This window comes from Arvicanthis niloticus, chromosome 4, assembly GCF_011762505.2.
Source record: "Arvicanthis niloticus isolate mArvNil1 chromosome 4, mArvNil1.pat.X, whole genome shotgun sequence".
In the NCBI taxonomy this organism is placed as follows: domain Eukaryota; kingdom Metazoa; phylum Chordata; class Mammalia; order Rodentia; family Muridae; genus Arvicanthis; species Arvicanthis niloticus.
The window spans coordinates 42,221,146-42,243,292 of record NC_047661.1 but is presented as its reverse complement, the minus strand read 5'-3'; the positions used below and the strand labels follow the sequence as shown (position 1 = coordinate 42,243,292).

The 22,147-nt window shown below is 38.2% G+C and overlaps 2 protein-coding genes across 15 annotated transcripts in view; one reads left to right on the top strand and one right to left on the bottom strand.

Annotated features, from left to right (window-relative positions):
• The window catches only part of Med12l (mediator complex subunit 12L), a 290,187-nt gene that overhangs the window by 44,084 nt on the left and 223,956 nt on the right, over window positions 1–22,147 (bottom strand). For 8 of the 14 annotated variants that reach the window (XM_076932420.1, XM_076932432.1, XM_076932433.1 and 5 more), the window contains 16 exons: window positions 20,227–20,358; window positions 16,096–16,323; window positions 15,417–15,558; window positions 13,814–13,934; window positions 13,336–13,437; window positions 12,552–12,665; window positions 8,970–9,169; window positions 7,444–7,632; window positions 6,834–6,908; window positions 6,531–6,721; window positions 5,580–5,741; window positions 4,216–4,327; window positions 2,929–3,018; window positions 1,767–1,876; window positions 1,399–1,534; window positions 461–628 (listed from right to left, as the gene is read on the bottom strand). In XM_076932420.1, coding sequence (XP_076788535.1) covers window positions 461–628; window positions 1,399–1,534; window positions 1,767–1,876; window positions 2,929–3,018; window positions 4,216–4,327; window positions 5,580–5,741; window positions 6,531–6,721; window positions 6,834–6,908; window positions 7,444–7,632; window positions 8,970–9,169; window positions 12,552–12,665; window positions 13,336–13,437; window positions 13,814–13,934; window positions 15,417–15,558; window positions 16,096–16,323; window positions 20,227–20,358 — 2,272 coding nt within the window. The remainder of the gene's footprint in view (window positions 1–460; window positions 629–1,398; window positions 1,535–1,766; window positions 1,877–2,928; window positions 3,019–4,215; window positions 4,328–5,579; window positions 5,742–6,530; window positions 6,722–6,833; window positions 6,909–7,443; window positions 7,633–8,969; window positions 9,170–12,551; window positions 12,666–13,335; window positions 13,438–13,813; window positions 13,935–15,416; window positions 15,559–16,095; window positions 16,324–20,226; window positions 20,359–22,147) is intronic. The other 6 variants (XM_076932423.1, XM_076932429.1, XM_076932426.1 and 3 more) reach the window with 3 other exon arrangements.
• Window positions 762–22,147, top strand: part of P2ry12 (purinergic receptor P2Y12) — a 43,114-nt gene continuing 21,728 nt past the window's right edge. Inside the window, exon 1 of the mRNA XM_034500462.2 lies at window positions 762–980. The gene's annotated coding sequence lies outside the window, so the exon portion shown is untranslated. The remainder of the gene's footprint in view (window positions 981–22,147) is intronic.

Sequence of the window (22,147 nt, the reverse complement as noted above, 5' to 3'; positions counted from 1 at the left end):
CTTTGAAAGAAAGGCTGACCCTTCTGTTATTTTAAAGAAACTTCTAAAGTGTCTCACAGAAAGCAAATGCCTGTCTAATACTGCCTCTCTGAGAATATGTCAGTGTCGTAACACAAGTTTTCCTTAATACTGCTTACTCAGCACATGAAAATTCTTATCAACACACATTTTCTTATATAGTTTCTTCGTTTCCTATCCTGATGTAAAATAATAATTTTATTTTACTTTTATTTCTTACGCTAAGCTGTTACTTAACCTTTTTTGGTAGATTCTATAAACTTCCTTAAATCCAGAAATCCAGATAAGCATTTTAAATGGCGCTCTTCAAAAATAACAGCTTTTTTTTGTGATGCCGAAAGCCATTGTGTTTTGATGACAAAAAATATACCACTGAAAATTAAGAAATGCCACTTGGCTTCTATAACTAGATATATTTATATATGAAGAAAATAACATTTACTCTTGCCTGTTTTTTATCAATAGAGTCAAATCCAGCAATTTTGTTTCCCTTGGTATCAATCAAAGAACCCATGGGTTCACACGTGATAACATCGCAAGTCTGCTTTGGCAAAGGTAGCAACTGTCGAACTTTGTCAATGCTTTCTGACCTCTTGTCTCCTAGTTCTTTCTAGAAGAAAAAGGAAAAAAAATTGTAAAAGCAAGAGAGAAGTGAGGCAAAAATTCTGACTTTACAATGAAGCAAAAACTAACAAGAAGGAAGTTCCCCAGTGACACATTTCCTTTTTTTTTAGAGCCAGTATGTCTTTAGTCCTTAGCACAGTCTATGGAACAGCTGCAAATTGGACTGATGAAATGTTTCATTTCTTCTATTCAAGTAGAAAATAAGAGTGCACACAAAGGCAGTCTTGTTCTATAAGACAAATCAGAGTGCTGAAATGACAAAACGCCAGTGTTATTTGCTGTCACACAGCAGGAGCTGCCGCACGGACACTTTCCCGTATCCAGGGTCACACTGCAAGGTAACCATTAGCTATTTTACTGTAAAGTCTTCAGATTGTGTATTTACAATGTTTTTGCTGTGTATGTCCAAGACTGTTAGTGGGTTTACAAACTCAATGCAGAATTCATTTTTTCCACTTGCATGTGTAAATCCAAGCATAGGTTTAACTGAAATCTGACACTGAAGTTTTGGTTAGATACCTGATAATGTATTTTTAAATTCCTTAAAAATGAAAACATTTAAATTGGGGTACACTTTTTCAGAAAAAAAAATCGTTCAGATATCGTACTTGTAATTTTGAAGGACTGACAGCCTGGATAACATAACAAATAATCACAATCTGTTGAATCAGCTACACATGTAAATTAATGAGCAGAAAATCAGACAATAATCCATAAACAACTTGATTTCAGAACAGGGGCTGATCACAAGCTTACTTTCAGTTTCTTTACTAAATTCATGTATGCACGTTTGTTCTCTTCTGATCCCCCGGGGGAAGCAGTTGATAGGTCAGAAGCCAATGTCCCATTGATTAAAACACCCAGCATGTCAAGAACCGTTGTGAATAATTCACTGAGAGGAAAGAAAAACTCGTTTTATTCTTAAAAACAAAACCAGGATACACATAATTATCTAAGCATTTCTACTGAAAGTGATAAATTTTTAATGACAGCTAAATCAGTAAGTGGCAGAATTTACTGTCGGTGTATCAAAGTTTGCACCACACATGCATGCAGAAAAAAAAAAGGTATAAAACGATAAAAAATAAAATAAAAAGATAAAACAAAACAAAAACCCAACATACTTGTTAGTGTGCATGTCAACAGTTCCTGAAGTAATTATCTGGAGGAGTAGGAGGGCCCAGTCAGTGGTTCCCTGCGTGCTCCGCTGTACCGTGTCAAACATTCCTCCTACCTAGCATACAAAATACAATCAAGAATTTGTGTCTCTAGGAGAAGACACTACCCCTATTACTATATGTGCCCAAATGTTGATTTGTTAAAACAAAAGAGATGTTAAGAACTTGTTCTTGGTAGCCATACTATGGATTATCCTATAACTGTCTCCTAGATATGTGGTTATCACTGTTTATGGTTCTTTCCACAGAGTATAGTTATCCAAAACTTATCAAAAAGAACATATTTAAATGTGGGCACTCACAAAATTAGCTTTCTTTTCTTATCAGTCTCTCATGGTCCTTAGTTTTAGACATAACTGCAGTTAAATTAAACCTGAATAGCATCAAAACTCTGTCTCATTACCTGCAATTGTGTGATATTCTAATTATTATTATTATTATTATTATTATTATTATTATTATACAATAATAATACTGCCATTATGATAACCCCAGAATGCTATTTAACAGGGAGGGAATGCTGAGGGGCAGGTACTGTAACAGTCCGCCAGCTCCTGTGAGGTCAGAGTGCTGAAGGCCAGGTGAGAAATTACACAGGGAAGTCAGAGAGCCAGGAGCAATCACCTAGGGCACATTTAGGGTTTGTCAAGAGAAAATTTAAGGGAATACAAAACATGCTGAGAACTTTTGGATTTCTATAAAATATTCTTGTGAGATTTGTCTTTTCCTGATCAAGTTGACAGAATGTCTCTCTGTGAAAAATTAGAGTTGACAGATCTTTATGGTTGTAAAATAAAACACAGTGAAAGCCAACATTCGTACTAAAGTAAGGGTTTGTTGGACTTTCTATTAGCACCGCACAAGGAGAAGGAGATCTGCCAGATGGAGCCTCCGGGGTGGAAAACACAAATAGGTGCTTAAAACACTACCGTCTAGAGGTCAACCCAGACAGGAAGGATGGCAGCTAAGGAAACAGAAGGTTTAAGAGAAAAGGAAGTAGGTATGGAGTCAGAAAGAGGAAGGCTTCACTCTGTCCACAGAAGTTGCTGAAAGCTGGTATTACTTTCACAGAGAGACGTGTGATGGAAATGCTCACCAAGGTCCTTACCAGATTCAGGCGAAGCTGCAAAGCCTCATGCATCATCTGGCGGGCTTTAGTATCGTCTTGGTATCTCTCTTCCCTCCAGTTACTTAAAATCTAAGATTGGGAACAGTGAAAGAAAAACAAAAAAAAATCCCTTTGTTCTTTGCTATGATGACTCTTACATGTTTAAAATTAAGCTTTACAGTGACAGCTAAAACTACTGAGCTTTAACAAATTAACAAAGTTAAAATTTTTATCTTTCTCTTCTTCCAGACAGACAAAATCCTAGTTATTTTGTAATTTATTTCCTGGGTAGCTGGGAGAAGAGAGTCTTACCTAATTGCATAAGTGTGTGTGTGTGTGTGTGTGTCAGGTAAAGAGCTTGATATGCAAATCTAAAGACCTGAGGCTCACTGAGGGTGATGCACGTCACACTGGGCAAGTTTTTACCTCAAAGTAATAAGCTAAGAAAGGACAAGCGGTAACACTGACAGCAAGCTTATCTAGTATGCATAAGGTCCTAGGTTCAACAGCAGCACACGCACACACATGCATGAACACACACACACACACAAAGGGAAAAAAATCTAAAAGATATGACTACGGTAAGGATGAAGGAACAGAGAATGCTGGCAGATTTACTGAGGAGCAAGGTGAACAGAGACCTGCAGAAAAGGGCAGGAACAGGTCTGCTTAATATCTGATGGGGGATCCTTCCAGGCAACAAAAGAAGGAAGTACTCAGGCACCTAAACCAGAATGCTGGCCCAGCCCTGTGAGGCTCGAACAAAAGGGAAAACCCACTGGAAGAGACAGCAAATGCCCAGTCAGGAGTGGCTCTGTTAGTCCAGCCTTGGAATTTGTAGTCTAGGTATGAGAAGAAACATGAGTGCTTTATGGTTAAAGGGCTGGAAGCTAGACAGAGAAAAGACTGGGCCAATCAACTCTCATTTAAAGCCACTGGGTGGGGTTCACCTTGTTTTGTGTCAGGATAATCCATCTCACGAAACCAGTCTAACATCTTTCATTGATTCCATGCTGCCAGGCAGGCGCAACAGAGATCAATAAGCTAGCTGCTAAGCAGTGTGCAACAACTTAATTTTATAGTCTTTACATATCTATCAATGCATAATTAATATGTCTGTTAGCTTTCTGGTGACCATGATTGTGGGATGTGGATTGTGTTTCCTAGCATCTCAGTTGAGAGAACATTAATCTAATGTGTTATTATGGCATTATCATGAAATCGTAAGAGGGAAACAATGAATACCATCAGAAAGATACTGGCCTAGCTTAATATTCTGTACTTTACCTGATTAACTTGATTCTGCAGAGATGTTAGGAGGCCTTCCCGTTGCTCATCTTGCCCCTTAAGGCAGGTAAGGACCAAGGAGAGGAAAGGTTGCTGACTCAAAAGAGACATACTACAAAGGAAGTATTAACAGATCTAGTTAGAAAGAATGGCTTGCCCCTGCTGCAACAGCTGGTCTTTCCAGTAGACTCACTCACTCTTGTTTATTTACTACTAAAGCACTAGAGAATACTTGGGAAGGTGACACCTTCCTGTACTCAAGATTAAAAACCACTGGTAAAGCTTGTGAATGTCAACACTCTATGGCTCTGGAAGGTATTCCCAAAGCAACAGAAACTTACAGTGCATGTGATGAACTTGCTTTATGTTACTAGGGAAATGCTTAAATATATAGGACAAAGAATATAACTGTATTCCAAGAAAACCAAAACAAAGAACAAGCAAAACATACTGGAGAAATTGCTCTGAGAAAACTCTTCTTTAGGAAGTGGGTCTCTCTATGTGCCTTGACTATTGACTATGGAGGCCTGTGATTCTTTGCTATGTATTTCTCAAAGGCCAATGTCAGAGTCTTGGTAAAGTTAGGGGGGAACACAACAAGGTCTGAGACCTCCAAAAATGTAAGGTACTTGCTAGAAACGTCTTGTGCCAAACTCTGACAGAGCCTATGGCCTTCATTGGAAAGGGGGCAAAATTTCATTTACAATTTTCAAGTTAACAAGATATCTTCTATTAGAAACCAATGAGCAAACTGATTGATATAATAAAAAGAAATTTTTCCTAAAGAATAGGTCTAGGCCAAAATGCCTGAATCAGGAGCTGCGTAGGTAGCCAATAAAGAACAGTCAGTTGTGATAGTATTATTAACTCTATCTTTAAGTTTATAGAATGGAGAACTTATGACTTTCCTCTTTAAAACTTCTTGGACATTAAATGTATAGTATAAATATTCATCCTCAACAAGATGATCTATTTTCAAAAGCAATTACATAAAACCTTTTCTTGGGCATGAAATAAATGAAATAGTTTTGGCAGTTGTTATGACTAGTTTTAAGCAACGGTCTACAAGACCTAAATTTAGAAAATTTTCCTAAATTTAGAAAATCAGAAATTATTTCAAGGTCTAGAAGGTCAGAACTAACAACAAGCCTGTGTGTTTTAATAGCTTTGCAGTGATTTCGACACACAGGCAGGGATGGGACCTGGTGCCCTAAACAGACCCTTGCTAAACAGAGAGTTTCCTGTTCTCCTATAAGCCCTGCCCCTGTGGTGCTGGCTGAGATGTGACTGTGATGTAGGCTCCTAGGCTTCCTTCAGGTCCTTCAGATGCCTGCCTTGATGATGCTTGCCATCTGCCAGCATACCTTTTCTGCTTCTGCCTATCTCTTTCCTTTTTTGAAGAAGAACCCAGGTGCTGTCCCTTCTCCAGCTCTTCCCCAGCAGCTTTCAACACTCTTCCCTGCACAGACGTCGGCAGCCTGGCGATGAGGGGGGCCACCAGCCACACACCCCTGCGTTCAGAGGAACTAAAATCAGAAACAGGCGTTACACCTGAGAAAGCAGCTGTCTCTGCTCTCACAGACCATGCAGACACCCAACAGTTAAACCACTGGTCTCTAAGACACAGACTTCTAGATTTTTCATGTCTGCATGTTCTCCTTTTGCCAAAGACCAGACATTCGCTTATACTTTATCCCCACATCTGTCAACGAATAAAAGGTGCTGCTCTGGGAAGGTATTTTGGCATAGTAAACTGTTTTCAGTGACTCGTGGATCTTGCCTTTCTGACCATGAACCACCCTTATCTCTATAAGCACTGTAATTTTCAGTCATGGTGATGACATGCAATGGTATTGTGTTCAAAATAAGGAAAAAGCGATCTTTGAATTCAGAACTCCCTATTTACACTCTTTACCAAAACGATGATATGCAAACCAATCTGTCTTTCATGATGAAAATAATTACTTTATGATTTCATAAGCCTACCGAGTTCTACCACAAATGCAAATTACTGCATTTGTACAAAACTGTCATTGAAGACACATACATAGTGTGTTACATGTAATGAATGACCCAAAGTCAGCAGTACTATCCATCAAACTTAAGTCCATCCGGACCTACAACAAAATACCTAATGTGCCAAGATGTCTCTCACCCCACTTTTCCCTCCTAACTGGCTGAATAGCAGGGGCTGTCCTTGTAAGTTATTATTCCCCTTACATTTCCTAAAGCTTAATAAAAATGCATTATGATAATCAGGATTACCATGACATATGAAATATCAGTGGTAGTCCAACAAAACCATAAAGTAATACCTTAAGAATGTCTTTATTCCATTCTGTCTTGTGCTACTCGGATCAACACTTCCAATAGTGTTTGGGTTGAAGAGGCTCATGCCAGGATTGGAGGCATTATTATTTAGGTCTGCAGACTGCTGGAAGACTTCTATTGTTGCCTTTGCAATATTGTCCAGTAAGTTATTCATTTCGGCCACAGAACCGGAGCTCTAGTGTCAGGAAAAAGAAAGCTAACTTGTCTACATACTCCTTGATTCTCAAACGCCAATGGTGTTCTGCTTTTCTATTCAATTCACATGTGTGCTTTCAGTATATACTCACAGGGTCCTTCAAGCACTGTTTGATCATGAGCTGAAGCTCTAGCCAGGACTGTCTCAATGTCCACTGCTCAAGATTCTGGAGAAAATTCAGAGAATTATAACATTAAGAATACTGAGCATATGCTAACATAGCCTTACAGTAATACTCATACCCAACAAGGAAACTCACATGTATTAAGGACTTCCAATCACATGCCAGATAAAAATAAACATATGCAACAAAGTAGATTTAAGCATCAAAATACGTTCCCCAACCAGCTAGGAAGTAGAAACCAGAGAAGTATGACTTCTGTCAGAGTCCATTTACAAATTAGCCAATCTCATTCCAAAATGATATATCTCTTAAACAACACATTTAAAATGGAGCTATCATGAATATTATGTCTCAAGTAAATACACCACTGAGTTAAAATACCAATATCTGCCATTTGCTACTGACTGTGTCTACTGACTAGCCAGTGGTGGCAATGTCACTGTAAAGAAAATTACAAAAGGAAACAAAAGTCAGAATTAAGTTCAAGGCCAGAAATAAAAACAGCAACCAAGTAGTTCTTTCTAGAATCACACTGTGATGGCTGGCCTGCCCAGCGTCTTTGGAATGGACCACTCACCTGAAGAATGCGCTTGATGTGTTGTCTTTGCAGGTTGTCCCCCTCTGTACACTCCTTAATGCCGTGAGGGTAGCAGATAAGCTGCAACAGTTTCTGTGCTTGCATGTTTGAAAGCACGGGGTCCAATATCAGTTCTTTGTCTGTACATAGTCGCTCTGGTTCTTTTAAGCAATGTTCTCCTATCCATTCCTAAAAATAAGCCAGTGGTTAGACGGACACACACTGATTCTACCTGACTACTGATTATATTCTTGTTTCTCAGAGTAAAATGATATAAGGCTAGTAAAGACAGTCTAATGAAATGAAGTTAATGGAAAAATGGGTGGACAAAAGTTTGCATTCACACATACACAAACACATATACACACACATACATATGTATGTATGTTGATTCTGTTGTTGTTGTTTTATTTTTCTTTGTTTTGAGACAAGGTCTCAGGTATTGCAGGATGGCCTCCAAGTCAGTATATGGCCAAGAACAACCTTGAACCACTAATCCATCTTTTCTGTCCAGTGCTGGGATGACAGGCCTAAATTAAATGCCATGTGTTCCTGCCTACCAGAGCTCCCTGCATGTTCAGCAAACACTCTTTATCAAATAAGCCACATCACCAGCTAATGGGAAAATTTCAAAACAAAATTATAACACCTGACATCTCCAAGAGTGGAGGGCTTGGATTAAAGCAAAAACCACTTAAATCTGTGGGACAGAGTTAAACTTTGGGATTTTTTTTTTTTTTTTTTAATAAGGACGTACTCTAGGGTAACCAGGTTTTTGTTTACTTGTTTGCTTTTACTTAATATTTAGGGACACCAATTTTATGCTATACATGATTTTCATAATTTTTAAGTGATATATTCCGGTAAACAAGTAAAGTATACAAATATTTAGAAGGTTACTTCTTTTTGACTCTAACATCTTTCTTTACCATTTTTCTCTTTTATTAAATGGCATCAAGAGACTGTGAGTATCAGAGCTCAATTTGAACCCAAATCTGTTTCAGATGAAGTCTCCTTTACCACTGTGTCAGTTGCTCAGAGCTCAGGTTATTTATTGAAGTTATATAATTCTACACTCCATATTAGTTGCATTAAATCAAACTCAGACAAAGACCTTACACAATTCTAACAGCACTAGAATAAATCAGAAAATCCCCTATTGGTGAGAAAAAGATTATTGCACCAAAGTTTAAATTGTGATTTTTATTAATTAAACTTTGGTTGTGACACGAAATGAAGACATAAGTACTCAGAAGTAAAGCAGAGCACCAAAAAGAGATACTACAAATACTACCATCTACTTGCCTACAGTTAAGGAAAAAAAATACAAAATGTCCAAAAATTAGTGAATCTGTATAAGGATATACTAGAAGTCTTTACAACTGCAGCTTTTTAACAAATTTGAAATGATTGGGGGGGGGGAGGGGAAAGACCATTTAAATACAATAATAAACAAACAGTGGACCATTGCCTCCCACAGAACAGGTACATAGTCAAAGTAAATGCCATCTGTACCAAATGAGTACCTGCTGGCAGATGGTCCTCAGTACATATCTAGCGTATTCTCTCAGATTGGCAGTTTCTATGGAAATACTTTTTCCATAAGATTTTGAGTTCTGTGAGGTGGCCCAGGCATCCTCGGCATTCCCGTCACGTCGTAAACCCCTCATGCTGAAGTCATCATTCTTTAAAGTGTTGACATTGTTACTGCCAATCTTGGCATCTCCTAAATAACAGAATCACAAAAGCAAAATCACAGATGTTCAAAATATTGCCCCAAATATGTAATAAGCAAATTAGGCTAGGTTCTGGGGACTTGAGAAGTGTGAATGGTATTGTTTTTGAATAGCCAGTATCCAGCAACAGAAGGGGGGTGGATCAAGAAATACATGAAAGGAAACAAAAACATTGGATATAAAGAAGAGTCAAGGTCAAGCTTCATTCCTTCCTTTGATTTACATGATTTAATATTCTTTGGCTAGCTTTAAAAAGGCCATTATGAGGGACATTTAATAACCAAAACACATTGATTTCATCAAAGCTTCAGTCATGACCGTGCTCAAGTTTATCTGAGTCATAGACAAGGAAGAAAATGGGTTACTCACCCTTCAGGAGTCCCTTTTCCATTTCTTCTCTTAAAATGACTTATTTTCTATCCAAAGGTCAAGAGAAAAGTTTTGCCTTAGCCCACCTTACTATGAACTTCTTGACAAGAGAGATTTATTCCCTGGGGATGGAAAAGGGCAAGGCATACTAAAGAGGCTCTGGAGAGCAGTGCTCTCTGCACACAGCCTGTGTTTCCCACCTTCCTCTCTACAGCATCCAGCTTAGACCTCACCTGACCAATCTCTAACACACTGTGTGAGATGAAGGTAAGGAAGGTATCTGTCTCCCCAAAACACACAGCAGGGTATACTTGGATGAAATAAAAATCTCTAGCCATGAAAGGAAAAAAAAAAAAACAATCAAGTGAGAGATAATTTGGTAGTGAAATTGCCAGACAGCCCCTGAGACTTCAAACTTCTGCCTGTAGCAATCAAAACAAGCTTTGACAAGAGGATTTTCTGAAGGAAAACTAGCAGCTGACTTTAGGCGAGGCCTTATGGAGTAAAAGCAAGCCCAGGTCAATGCAAAAACACAAGCAAACAAAACCAACACAACCAACCAAAAAAAGCAAACAACCAATTTAGACACAAGGTCTGTCCCCAAAAGGTTTGGACTCTGCTGAAAACAAAAAAAAAAAAAAAAAAAAAAAAAAAAAAAAAAAAAACCAAACTTTTATTGGGAGAAAGGGTAATCAAAATGTCCTAATAATTGTCAACTTTCAAAAATCTTAGAAGCAGAGGGCTTGAAGCTGTCACTCAGCAGCAGAGTACTTGTCTATCATGCATGAGACTTTAGGTTCTATCCCCAGTACTATTAACACCACCACCACACATCAACAAAGCAGAAAAACAACAGAAGTAAAAATAAGCAATATATCTCAACTTACCAATGTCTTATCATATACTCATCACGTACTTTAAAATATAAAACCTAGTGGCTTTACCCATGGGAGTTTGTTTAATTCAACAGCACTTTTCAAAACTAGCAGACACGTGTATTCTTTACTGTTAGATGATGTAAATATCTATGTCTATTTCAAGTTAAATTACTACGTAAATTAGGAGCAAAGTTCATGATAATAGTCCTATTTTCCTGTCTTAATATCTATTTTGGTAAATAAGAATTGGGAGAAAATTGGTTAGAACCACTAGAGTAGATAAGGCAAGAGCAAAAATAAGAACATTTCTTAGACCCCTTGTACATCTCCATTTGCTTTGGATATCAGGCGGACTGAAGTCTGTGTGACTATGCTAGAACCTTCTGTAACTGTATAGCCAGAAAAACAAACGGAATATTCTAAGTGAATCTATGTGAATCTGTCTACGTTTTCACTGGCATATAACTATGCTGATTCTAATTTCTCAGACCAAGAACCTCTCACATTATCTGCATATCTGAAAACACTGGCAATTTTACTTGGGATTAGACCAGTTCTACAAATAAGAGACCACTGTCTTGAAGAGACTCAACTTGTGGTTACCACTGAAATATGTGACTGGGCATTCATTCTTCCAACATAAGTTTATTAAAAAATATATTTCTTATTTTCTCTGATGAGACTTAGAAATAGGTGAAGAGAAATTCAGTTCCTGTCTTCATGACCCCAGTGATTATTAATCAGTAAAGTGAGCTGGTTCTCCCTACCTTGACTGAAACCAGCACTTAGTATTGGCTGTCTAATATTATAAGGCCCTACGCTCATAATGGAGGCTGGAGTCTTCATGGCATATTGCCTTTAATTTTGCTAAAAAATTCATGAACATTTCAGAAAAGTATTGTTGTTTTCACTTTAAAATTTTTCCATAATATATTTCAAACATATTCTCCCCCCGTTGCTAGCTCTCTCCCCTATATTCCTGAGTACCCAACTCCATGTTCTTTCTCTTGAAAACTAAACAAACAAAACCAGTAGGACTAAATAAATAATTTTTTTTAAAAAAAAAAAAAAAAGCAGAGTACACTCTGTGTTAGCCAATCACTCCTATCACTCCTGGCCATGGGGCTTGCCCTGGAATGTGGATGATATAAATAATTTTTTTGGAGAAAACTGAAAAGATTTATATATTGTTTTTCATGTATATTCTTTTAAAATGGTTTTTAATAGGCTGTTTTATGAACACTGCTATTATTATTTGCTATCCACAAATAATATTTGTCAAGCAAGGTAAGGCTATATTCTGATTTATGTTATCTAAGGCTCACCTAAACGGAAACCTGTCTATTCAGTAATTCTGTTTAAATCAAAGTGAATTACTTTATAACATGGAGAGACAACTATTGTTTGGTAAAGGCCAATATGAGGTACCAAAGATAAAAGTAGCCAATAATGGAATTCCCCTAATTATTCAAATCCTTTATGCTGTACATAAAAATCTCCTGAAGTGATACACTGCCCATGAATAGAAGGCAGCACTATTACCCTTGTTAAATATGTACAAATAAGAATATAGAAACAATCTTGGGCATCGTAAATTAGAAGATACAGCTGTGCCCCGCCTTCTGATCATCACCCAAAAAGCATCAGTGCAGCGCCACCTGCCTCATAAGAACCACAGAGTAGAGAATACAAACTTGTTCAGAGTCACAACAGAAGGAGAAACATGAAATTAAAATGCAGGTTTTCTGAGGTTCTGCACCTGGAATATAATCTGGCTGAAACATAAAGCTTTTATTAAAAATACTAAGTGTAACTTCTGTCAGTAAGTGAAGGCAAAACAATCCTGTGGGTCAGAAGCTGTGATTTACATCAGAATGAAGCAGCACACAATTAAAACCAAACACTACTTACATTACAGTTCTCCCAGGGCCACCAGAGCTAAGAGACAGAATACTTGAAGTTCCCATTACTTGGGCTTAGGGAAAGCCAACCAATTTTTTTTTTCCAGGGACAAACAAGAAAACTATGTTTCCATTAACATTACTTAGAATTTATAGTGAATATAAATTATTTTGCCTCCACTTCTGGTGATTAGCCAAGAAGCTAAAGGCCAAGATAGTCTTACCAAGCATCATAATTGCCTTTAAGACAGCAAAAACAGCTCCCACTTCTATGCTGTTGTGAGCTGCAGCTAAGAGGTGTCTATCACAAGATGATCTTATTCCGGGGAAAGGTTTGCCTATAAAAACAACAACAAACCTTCAGCAGCCTCTTCATCATCATCGTTAACTATCTTCTGCAATCATTTACAGTCAGGAAGACCTTTCATTGGTTGGTTGTGGGCACTTAATTGACATTAGTTTGCATTAATTGATGCTCCATAGAATCACTAAGAAACAGTGCCAGTATTCTTACTTAACCCTTTCTCTTTAATTATTATTAAAACAACGTTTCTGTTCCTCAAAGAGATGTGGTGCAAAGATTAGTAGGATTCCCACACAGATGCATCCATCTCTATATGGAAATGATTTAGCGCTAATACCCTCCATTGCCTCAGGAAAAATAAATAAATGAGTTGTCATCCGCTTAAGCTGAGATGGCATGGCCCAGAATCAACACAGGGTATACGTGAGGATGAGACTTCCCACCAGCATGGTATTTCCTAAGAGTCCAGGCATTTTTATTGTTTATTAATTCCTCATTTTTATTTCCCAATATATCCTCACATTACATCATGGAAGGTGCTGACAGCCCCCTTTCAATGGTATGATCTCACTCCTCTGTCATGTGCAGATCAAGCCCATGAAAATCAGGGAGGAAATTACAAACTGGACAGCTCACTTGGTCACAGTTAGAACCAAAATGCCAAATAAACCCCAAAGCAGAGCTTTCTCTCGAGGTCAGCTTACCTGTTGCCTGAGGGAAAAAGCAGGCCTGCGGGGCTCGGAAGAGGTGAAGCAGGAGGCGGCATGTCATTCTTGCCCCGGGTTCTGCATCTGCATCTCCACAAGCTGGAAAGAGGAGGAGGAGGAGGAGGTTTTAAAAACAAACTTCCTCACATACTCCACGACAAGCTTTTCTGATTTGCTACTACTAACATTTCTGTAATACATTAACTAACCCTTCTGTTTAGTAAGGTCATTAGTTATATCGTTCCAAAGAACTTTCATGCTGCCTTAAACCCTGTACAAAGCAATGGCAGTTTCCTGTCCCAGAGTCCCATATTATTCTTCATAAAACAGCTACTACAGCTATAACATCTTTTTGAGGTAACATGCCACCCCATAATGCACACATCTTTCAGAATGGTCCTTTCTCTGTGCTTAAATGGTCACAGGTGACTACCAACCAGCAAACAATATCACATACAGCTGAGGACCAGCTTACCTGCTGCTAGGAGAGAGGGAAGTGCGACATGTTGCACGACATCTTCCAGGGAGAAACACTGTCGTGCTATCAGGATAGCAATGAAAGTAGCTAATGAGTCATGGAATGAAAGGTCACTCACCTTAAAGAAAAATATTGACAGGTTTTAATACCCAGCATCCTTTAATGCAGTTTCAAAGACTACTATGTATGAGAATACCAGCAATACCCAGAAGATCTCAAATCTCCATATGAACCATCAGAGGGAAATGACTTGTGATTATCTTCTTAGGTCTATTGCTACTGTAAGAAGACCAAGCGAGTTTACTCATACCCTAGTGTTCTAGGTAGATGCGGACCTTTAACCTGCCAGTTGCACATGCATGCAACTTAGAGAAGACAACGCAATAGCAAAATCGAGACGCCACTAAAAGGCATATCATAATTGATGCTTGCCAATGGAATACAATATACCATTTATGGGAAAGGCGGGAAGCAGAAGGTGAAGTCTCCCCGAGCAGAAAAACATGACCCACTGACACTTGAACCTTCTTTCCTGTAACAACTAAAGCATTTTTTAATGTGAGAGAATTAATTTTAAAAGAACTCTGATAGTTTTCAATTGGCTTCTAAATTTAAAAATGAAAGATGAGGGAAAGGAAGGGGAGAAAAATTAATTCAGCCACACTGAAATCTCTACATTCTAGATCTCCTTGAAAGAAAATACTAAGAGAACACAACAAACACAATGGTAAGCGTCCTAGTGATTGGTACGAGGTGCGGCAAGTCTCAAGTATATACTTCAGGAAAAAAAAAACAACGTAGGTCTTTGCTGCCGTGGAAAAGCAGCCTATTACTAATGTATTTTGCATAAATAATCTCTTAGTCCATGAAATGGAGATAAGGAGGCTGGCCTGTCCATTCAGCACTGAAGCAGCAGAAACAGGAAATAAGCCTTCGGCTTTACAACTGTCAAGTTTCATTAATAACAGATACAGATCTCTGACAAAGATCACCCCAAGAAATGATAAAGGCATAAATGGATAGAGAATCCACATAGATGTTTAAGGCATGCATGATATACACACACACATACACACACACACACACACACACATATACACACATGTATATGTATATGTGTATACACAAACACACACACACACGCATAGCACACACACACACATATCAGGAAGTTATGGTACATGATTTGGGCAATCATTCCATCATTCTACAGGCATAGCCTGTGAATACTTAATATCCTGATTCTACACATGGATTTTCATAAGCTAAACAACAAAATCTGTATACTAAAACTTAAATATATGCTGGTTCTTTTCATGTATGGAACGTCTTATGTGCTATGATGAGGAATCCACTCTGGGAAAACAAAGCAGCTGAGAATGTTCCCATTTAAAACCCTAGCTGCTGGAGATGAGGCAGCAGAAAACACACCACAATCCCCTCTGTTACTTCTAATTTGTTTTATTTTAATTTATTGGACTCATCATAATGACATCACTTTTGGAAAGAGAAAAATATGTTGTTGTGTTAGAGTTTAATTAATTAAGTAGTAAAAGATTAAATTAATAAATTAGTAATTGATAAATTAAAAAAAACTTACATCCACAGTGCACAGGACATCATTAAATCCCCACACATGATTTGAGGAACAACATAGAGCCTTCAGAACCCCCAGCCACTCAGAACTCAGAACTGTACAGCAAGCAGTTAGCTCAGAGGAGAAATTGGCTATGTCATTTATCCTAGAAAAAAAGAAGATAGGAGAAAGTAAATGGGTACAAATGAGGAATGATTACACATGCCTTCTTTACAGAATGCATACTTCATTATCTCTAAGCATCACTTAGATTTAAGGATATAATAAATACCCCTTGTATTTATATCAGGCATAACTATAAGTAGCAACATATAATTATAAGAGGTAAATTAGCATATTTTGATTCTATAAATAAACCCTGTCTACAGTTTTACATTATCTAGGAATCAATTGTTAAGGACACAAGGCTGTAGATATTCTGTGCATGATATCCTGGAGTTCGTCACTAATACCACAAGGATAAATAGTTAAAGACATTATGTAACTAGGCCCAAGTACAGTTAATATCAAAAGATAGTGTTGTTTTTAAAGTTGTATACACTTTTCAAAATGGATCACCAATAAAAAATATCCACAGTTAAACCAAGAACCCCAAAGCCATGATTTCTCAGGCTAAGTATTTAGCTAGGATATAGTGGTGTAGAATAAGAAATTACTACAGAAACCCCAGAGCAGCTCTCACCGGCCGGCATCCTGGTGTCCCATGCACACATTCATGAGGGTGTTGCACACAAAGCTGTACCGATTGGCAGCATTGTCATTGAGGAGCTTGCCCAGCATTGAGTAGTTGATGCTTCTTGCAGAGGGGTTCTCAATAAAATCCATCATAAAGTCTGGATCCCAGCGTAAGTTGGAATTTGCAGGCATTACATTATTATAGATGGTCTGCTTTACTTTTGAACAGGCACTACTAAGATTAGGAAAAAACAGTTATAAAAGGAAAAAAAAGAGAGAGAACAAAACAAGCAAGAAAATCACTTCACTTATGGACATTTTCCATGGCAACTACTCTAAGACTTTCCTAGACCATCTACATCCTATTATTATTAATATCAAAATCTTGGTAAGCCAGCATTGGTACAATATCTGAGACAGAATAACTGCTTAATAAGGAGATTGTTAATTTATAGATGGAAACAAAAATCAATGTATTTACTAAGCCTTCTAACAACTGTTTCTTTCTTAAGAGTAGCTGTAAAGTATTATAACCTAAAAATAAAAGTGAATCCAATTACACACGAGGAAAAATTTAGTGTTTTAATTCTGATGGTACACCCTAAGCTCTATTCCTTTGGGTGTACTATGCCAAGTAATAGCCATTGTGCCAAGGTTACTGTGGGCTCCACGATACAGCTGGGACAAATGGAGGCAAACCTCTGCCATCTGATCAGCTCATGCTCTCCAAGGACTACAGATACTACAGTCTATAGTGTGAAGAAACTGTTACAGCATGCCTAAAATTCTCTTGAAAAATGGAGAGAGCTCTGAGTTCCCAACTAGCTGGGGCTGTACCCTGTATTTCAAATCTTCCTGCAAAACAAGAAAACACATTTTAAGAACTGAGTGTTTTCAGTGGGCAACATCTGAACAGACAAGGAATACTAGAAATGAGAGAGAATTAGAATGTATTCTCCAACGTTTCTCTGCAGACAAGAGGAGATATGGTATAATCCCAAGCTTTGGATTCCATATGAGCTCGGCTGCTCAGACCCTCTTGCTGTGGACAGTAAATCCACAAGCAGCATCCCATTTTCTGCTCAAGAGCTCTACTATGTAGTACAGTCTTTTGGAGCAAAATCCAGGCAAATGAAGGTTCTGTTATTAGGGTGACACATAGATCTACTAAACAGCAGAAGCTTTTCTTCTTTTCCTTCTTAAGTTTGGAGATCTACTCCACTCTGCTTTCAAATTCAGACTTCTCTGGAGAGCCTCTCTGGCTGGACAGCCTAACTTCTCCCACCTCTGAGTCCCTGCACCTTTCCTTTCTCCACTCCTTATCTTCCTTATCATACTTCTCAAGAGGAGCTTCTGTGTTTTGATAAGATGCTGGCTGCCATTGAGAATATGCTCTCATTCTTCCCACACTCTGCTGCCTACACATGGGGAATTGAGCCAAAAATTCAGGCATGTTCCTTCTGTAACTGTGTGTCTCAGGAAAACCTGATGGGAATAATGAAAGCCACGCATGCCTTGAGGTCAGAAAACTTGTTTTAAACCCGGGCTTCATCATACGTCAAAAATGATCAGGAACAATCATTTGTGGCTAAAGAAACTCACTTTGCTTCCCAGGATAATGACAATTCATAACTTGAATGGAAAAACTGGCAGAGTTTTGTGGCACTCGGGAACTCAAGCAGCAGGAGATATGGTTAGTGCTATGCTTCCCCCAATTTCCTCCCTACGCAACTTTACGGTGTTTTAGATAAGACTGTAACAACTTTTTATTACTGTTGTACTAAACTTCTCTGCACATGTAGCTTCTTTGTAAATGTTTGTCCTAACCTCCAAACAGACCTCTGACTATACATTACTCCCAGAGAGCCCCATTCCTTTTCTGTTTGTTTTTGAAGACTGTGCAGTCATTATCTGTGATACCTACACTCCTGGTATTAAGAGCACCTTAGTCCACTGATAAACACACAAAAATAATTCCTGTGCACTTAATGAACTCACTTCACTCAACCTGGTACTACATTATAGGAACCACATAGGGGCTGTCCACCATTAAAACCAGGGCTGTTGCAAAAAAAAAAAGAAAAAGAAAAAGAAAAAAAAAAGAAAAAAAATCTGTCTCTGAGAAGTATAAACTGAAAATTCAAAACACAGCAATAAAAGAAAATGAATATTTCTATTGTTACTTCATTCAACTATTTTACAAAGGCCTATTTTAAATCAAATGGTAACATTTGGATCCCAGAGAGGAACCAAACCACAAGTGAATGTATAACATATGTAAACCAGTCAATACTGAGGTTTGCAGAATGACTGACTGAGAATGGATTGTCACTGAACACAAGGCTGTCAGCGAGCAGCACCACAGATGCTGGGTAACAAGGCACACGCACCACACTTGGGAAGAACAAGCAAGGGGAGAGCAGCAGCAAGTACACAGTGCTCCGGGTGTGAGGAACAGAAGGGTGTTTCTGGGGACAGAAAAGAATACATTAAGGAAAGGAACATAAGAGAAATGAAATCGAACACATCTCAAAGGCCAGATCAGAGCTGTGAGTCTTATATTGCATAGATGATAACCATGGATACCTCACAGTCATCCTTGTTTTGAAAGAGTGGCGTCAGCAGATGTGCTGAGAATATCTACAGGGAGTCTGGGTAAAAGCAGTGAAGTCAATGAGAAAGACGCTGCAAGCTAGTCCAAGCAAGGGATGCCAAGCAAGTGACAGTGACTGGGGTATTGAAGAGAGGTCAAATGTGATCCATACATGGAAGTCAGAGCTCACGGCATTTCTATGGAAACTGAACACAGAGCAAGGAGGAGCAGAGGAAACCATCATTGACATGTCTTCTGGATTCCCAATACCCTCTGCCATGGTATTTCCTTCTGTGATTCCCCAACAGGCACTTAATGTCTGGCACTCACGATGCTAAGCAACAGATGAAAGGAACTGGGGACTCTACTTAAACAGACAATTAAGAAAGCAGATAAACAAATGAAGACACAAGCTTGCAAAGAACCCTGAAAGACTGTTCCAAGTGAGGTGGAAGCAGAGGCAAAAACCAGAATGTTTTTACTCAAGAAACTGTAACCATAGTTACACAAGCAGCAATGTGTACTAACAGGAGGCCCTAACTTCTGCAAAAATTAATTCAGTATGAACTCTGAGTCAGAGTTCTGAGAAGATAAAAGTACAAAGTTTATAACACTATAAACTTTTGGACTTCTTTTAAAAATGTTCCTCAAGCAACACAACTAATTGACAGGAGTAAAATTCTTGGCAGGAGAGTGGTTGCCATCTGAAGGCTTAATAACAAGCAGGTCAACCTCATATTTAACAGTATTGTCTCATAATCAGCACACACACTCCTGTGCCATGCCTTGGACAGCAGGAGTTATCACGCTGTAACTCAGCTGAGTAAAAACAGGCCATGTAAATAACTGCTTTTAATTCATGTTGGTTAAGTGATATTTAGAGAAGTGCTAGATTTCCATTAAAAGCTCATCCATGCATGAGGAAAGAATAAACCGATTTTAAAAAGAGAAGAAATAAATTTTAAAACACTAGGTTGGGAGGTGGTATAAAATTAAGGTACAGAGCCTTAAGGAATCACTAGGAAGGAGAAAGATTTGCAGCTTTGTGATGCAGAAAGAAAGTGGGAGCCAAAGTAGGAGGAAAAGCCTGCTAAAAAGGCAGCACAGGGATCAAGAGGACACAAAGCATTGCCTTCAAGGAGGCTTTTGTGAGACTTCTAAATTTTAAATTCTATTTTAAATTAAAATATAGCCATAGACCAGATTTTTATCATGACTTCAATATGGCTTACCTAAAACTTCTAAAAGAATGTGAAATCCTATGTAAGAGACCCTTTCTGGAGTGGTGGACAGTTTGTCACCTAAAATGTTATCTACATACTAAAAAGATTTTGTAATCACATACCTTTACTTGTTGTTACTAAGTATTTTAGTATCTGTCTAATGACTCTCGAGCAGATCAAACACTTTAGACTGGCTCACATCAGTACACAGAATATAACCAGCAATGGGACCATTAACAAATGAGGATGTGATCGTGGTTTTGTTGTTGCTGTTTGTTTTGTTTTTGTTGTGTTTTTTTTTTTTTTACTTTTTCCTGCTCACCTAAAAAGGTCTCCAAATTTACTTCTGAGGTGGCTGCAAGATACATAGAGGTCATAGAGGTAGGCCAAGATACATCTTTCAGGGGAAGAACATTCCGAGGGGTTGACAACATGCTTCACCACACCACACAACCTGAGGATAGAGACACAGGAATAAAAAAGTCATATCTTGATCATATGTGAATAACTAATGAATTCTTTAATGTCTACCTAGTACTTAGAAATATGTATCAAACATAAAAAGAAACCAGATTGTTCATAAAAAATATGAAATTGTTAAATATCAATTTTTGTTACACCGAATACTAGAAAAAAAAAAAAAACCCTCAGAAACATTTGTAATGAAAGGAATTCTCCACTACAATTAACAATTAAAGCTCCATCACCTAAGCTGCTGTGACTAGAAAAAAGGCAGAGAGGTTTAAATCAATACAGAGTTTCATAAATTCAATCAGTTGGCAAAGATTGTTCAGTAGTTTGGAAAGAAACAATTCTTCAGTGCAGAAAATCTGCTGAACTTGATGAATCCATGGTTTGGAATCTCGTTTCTCTTGTTCATACTAACTACAGACAACTTGGCTTATCTTATGTAAGAAGATGAAAACCCATTCTCTTTAGAGGCATCCTTTATAACAATGCCTTCCTTTCCAGAGTGCCAACGCCACAGCCATTTTCCTTCCTTCAAAACCACGGAGTCGGAGTCCTCTGTCCATACAACATGGCCATCAATATGGCACAGAAGGCAACACCTGTGTTCCATCCACACATGTGTCTGACTCCACTGCCACCCTGTATCTGACATAGGATGCCACATAACATGCCACCAATAGTGTCACAAATGGCTGAGACCCTGAAAAGAGTTTAATAATAATCCTCTGTCTCACTACCATCACTGCACAAAGAAGGCTATTTGGTGAAGGGACCTGAAAGGGGAGCATGGTGGACCACTCTGCACTATTCAGAAGACTAGGGAAATCAAGAGATGGTACTGCAGTGTTCAGGCCTATGAGGGATAAGCATTCTCCAGCATCAGAGATGAATGCCAGGAAAATAAGTATCCCAGGTAGTCTGAAGGAATGTCACCTGATGGGGCCATTTGGTGATTATAAAGAAGGACAACATGCGATGTATGTCTTTCTCGATCTATGTTACCTCACTGAAGATTATTTATTATTTTTCCATCCATTTTCCTGCCAATTTTATGATGTCATTTTTTCCCCTAACAGCTTTATTGTATAAATGTACCATATTTTCTTTATCTAGTCTTTGGTTAAGGGGCATCTAGGTTGTTTCCAGTTTCTAGTTATTATGAAGAAAGCCACAATGAACATAGTTGAGCAAATGTGTTTGTGGTAGGATGGAGCATCTTTTGGGCATATGTCCAGAAGTGGTAGAGCTGGGTCTTGAGATAGATTCTCAATTTTCTGAGAAACCACCACAGTGATTTCTATAGAGGCTGTACGAGTTTGCTCTCCCACCAGCAATGGAGGAGTGTTCTCCTTGCTCCACATCCTCGCCAGGAGGAGCCCTCACTTGAATTTTTTTTTACCATAGCAATTCTGTGTAAGATAGAATCTCTGGGTCACTTTGATTTGTATTTCTCTGATGACTAAGGATGTTGAACATTATTTCTTTAAGTGTTTCTCAGCCACTTGGGATTCCTCTGTTGAAAATTCTGTTTAGATCTGTATCCCATTTTTAAATTTGATTATTTAGTTTGTTGATGTTTAGTTTCTTGAGTTTTTTAGATATAAGCCCTTTGTCAGATATGGAGTTGGTGAAAATCTTTCCCTATTCTGTAGGCTGCTATTTTGTCCTACTGAGGTATGTGCTTACTTGTAAGTGGACATTAGGTATAAAGTAAAAGATAATCATGATACAGTCCACAGACCCAGAGAGGCTAAGTAACAAGGAGGGACACA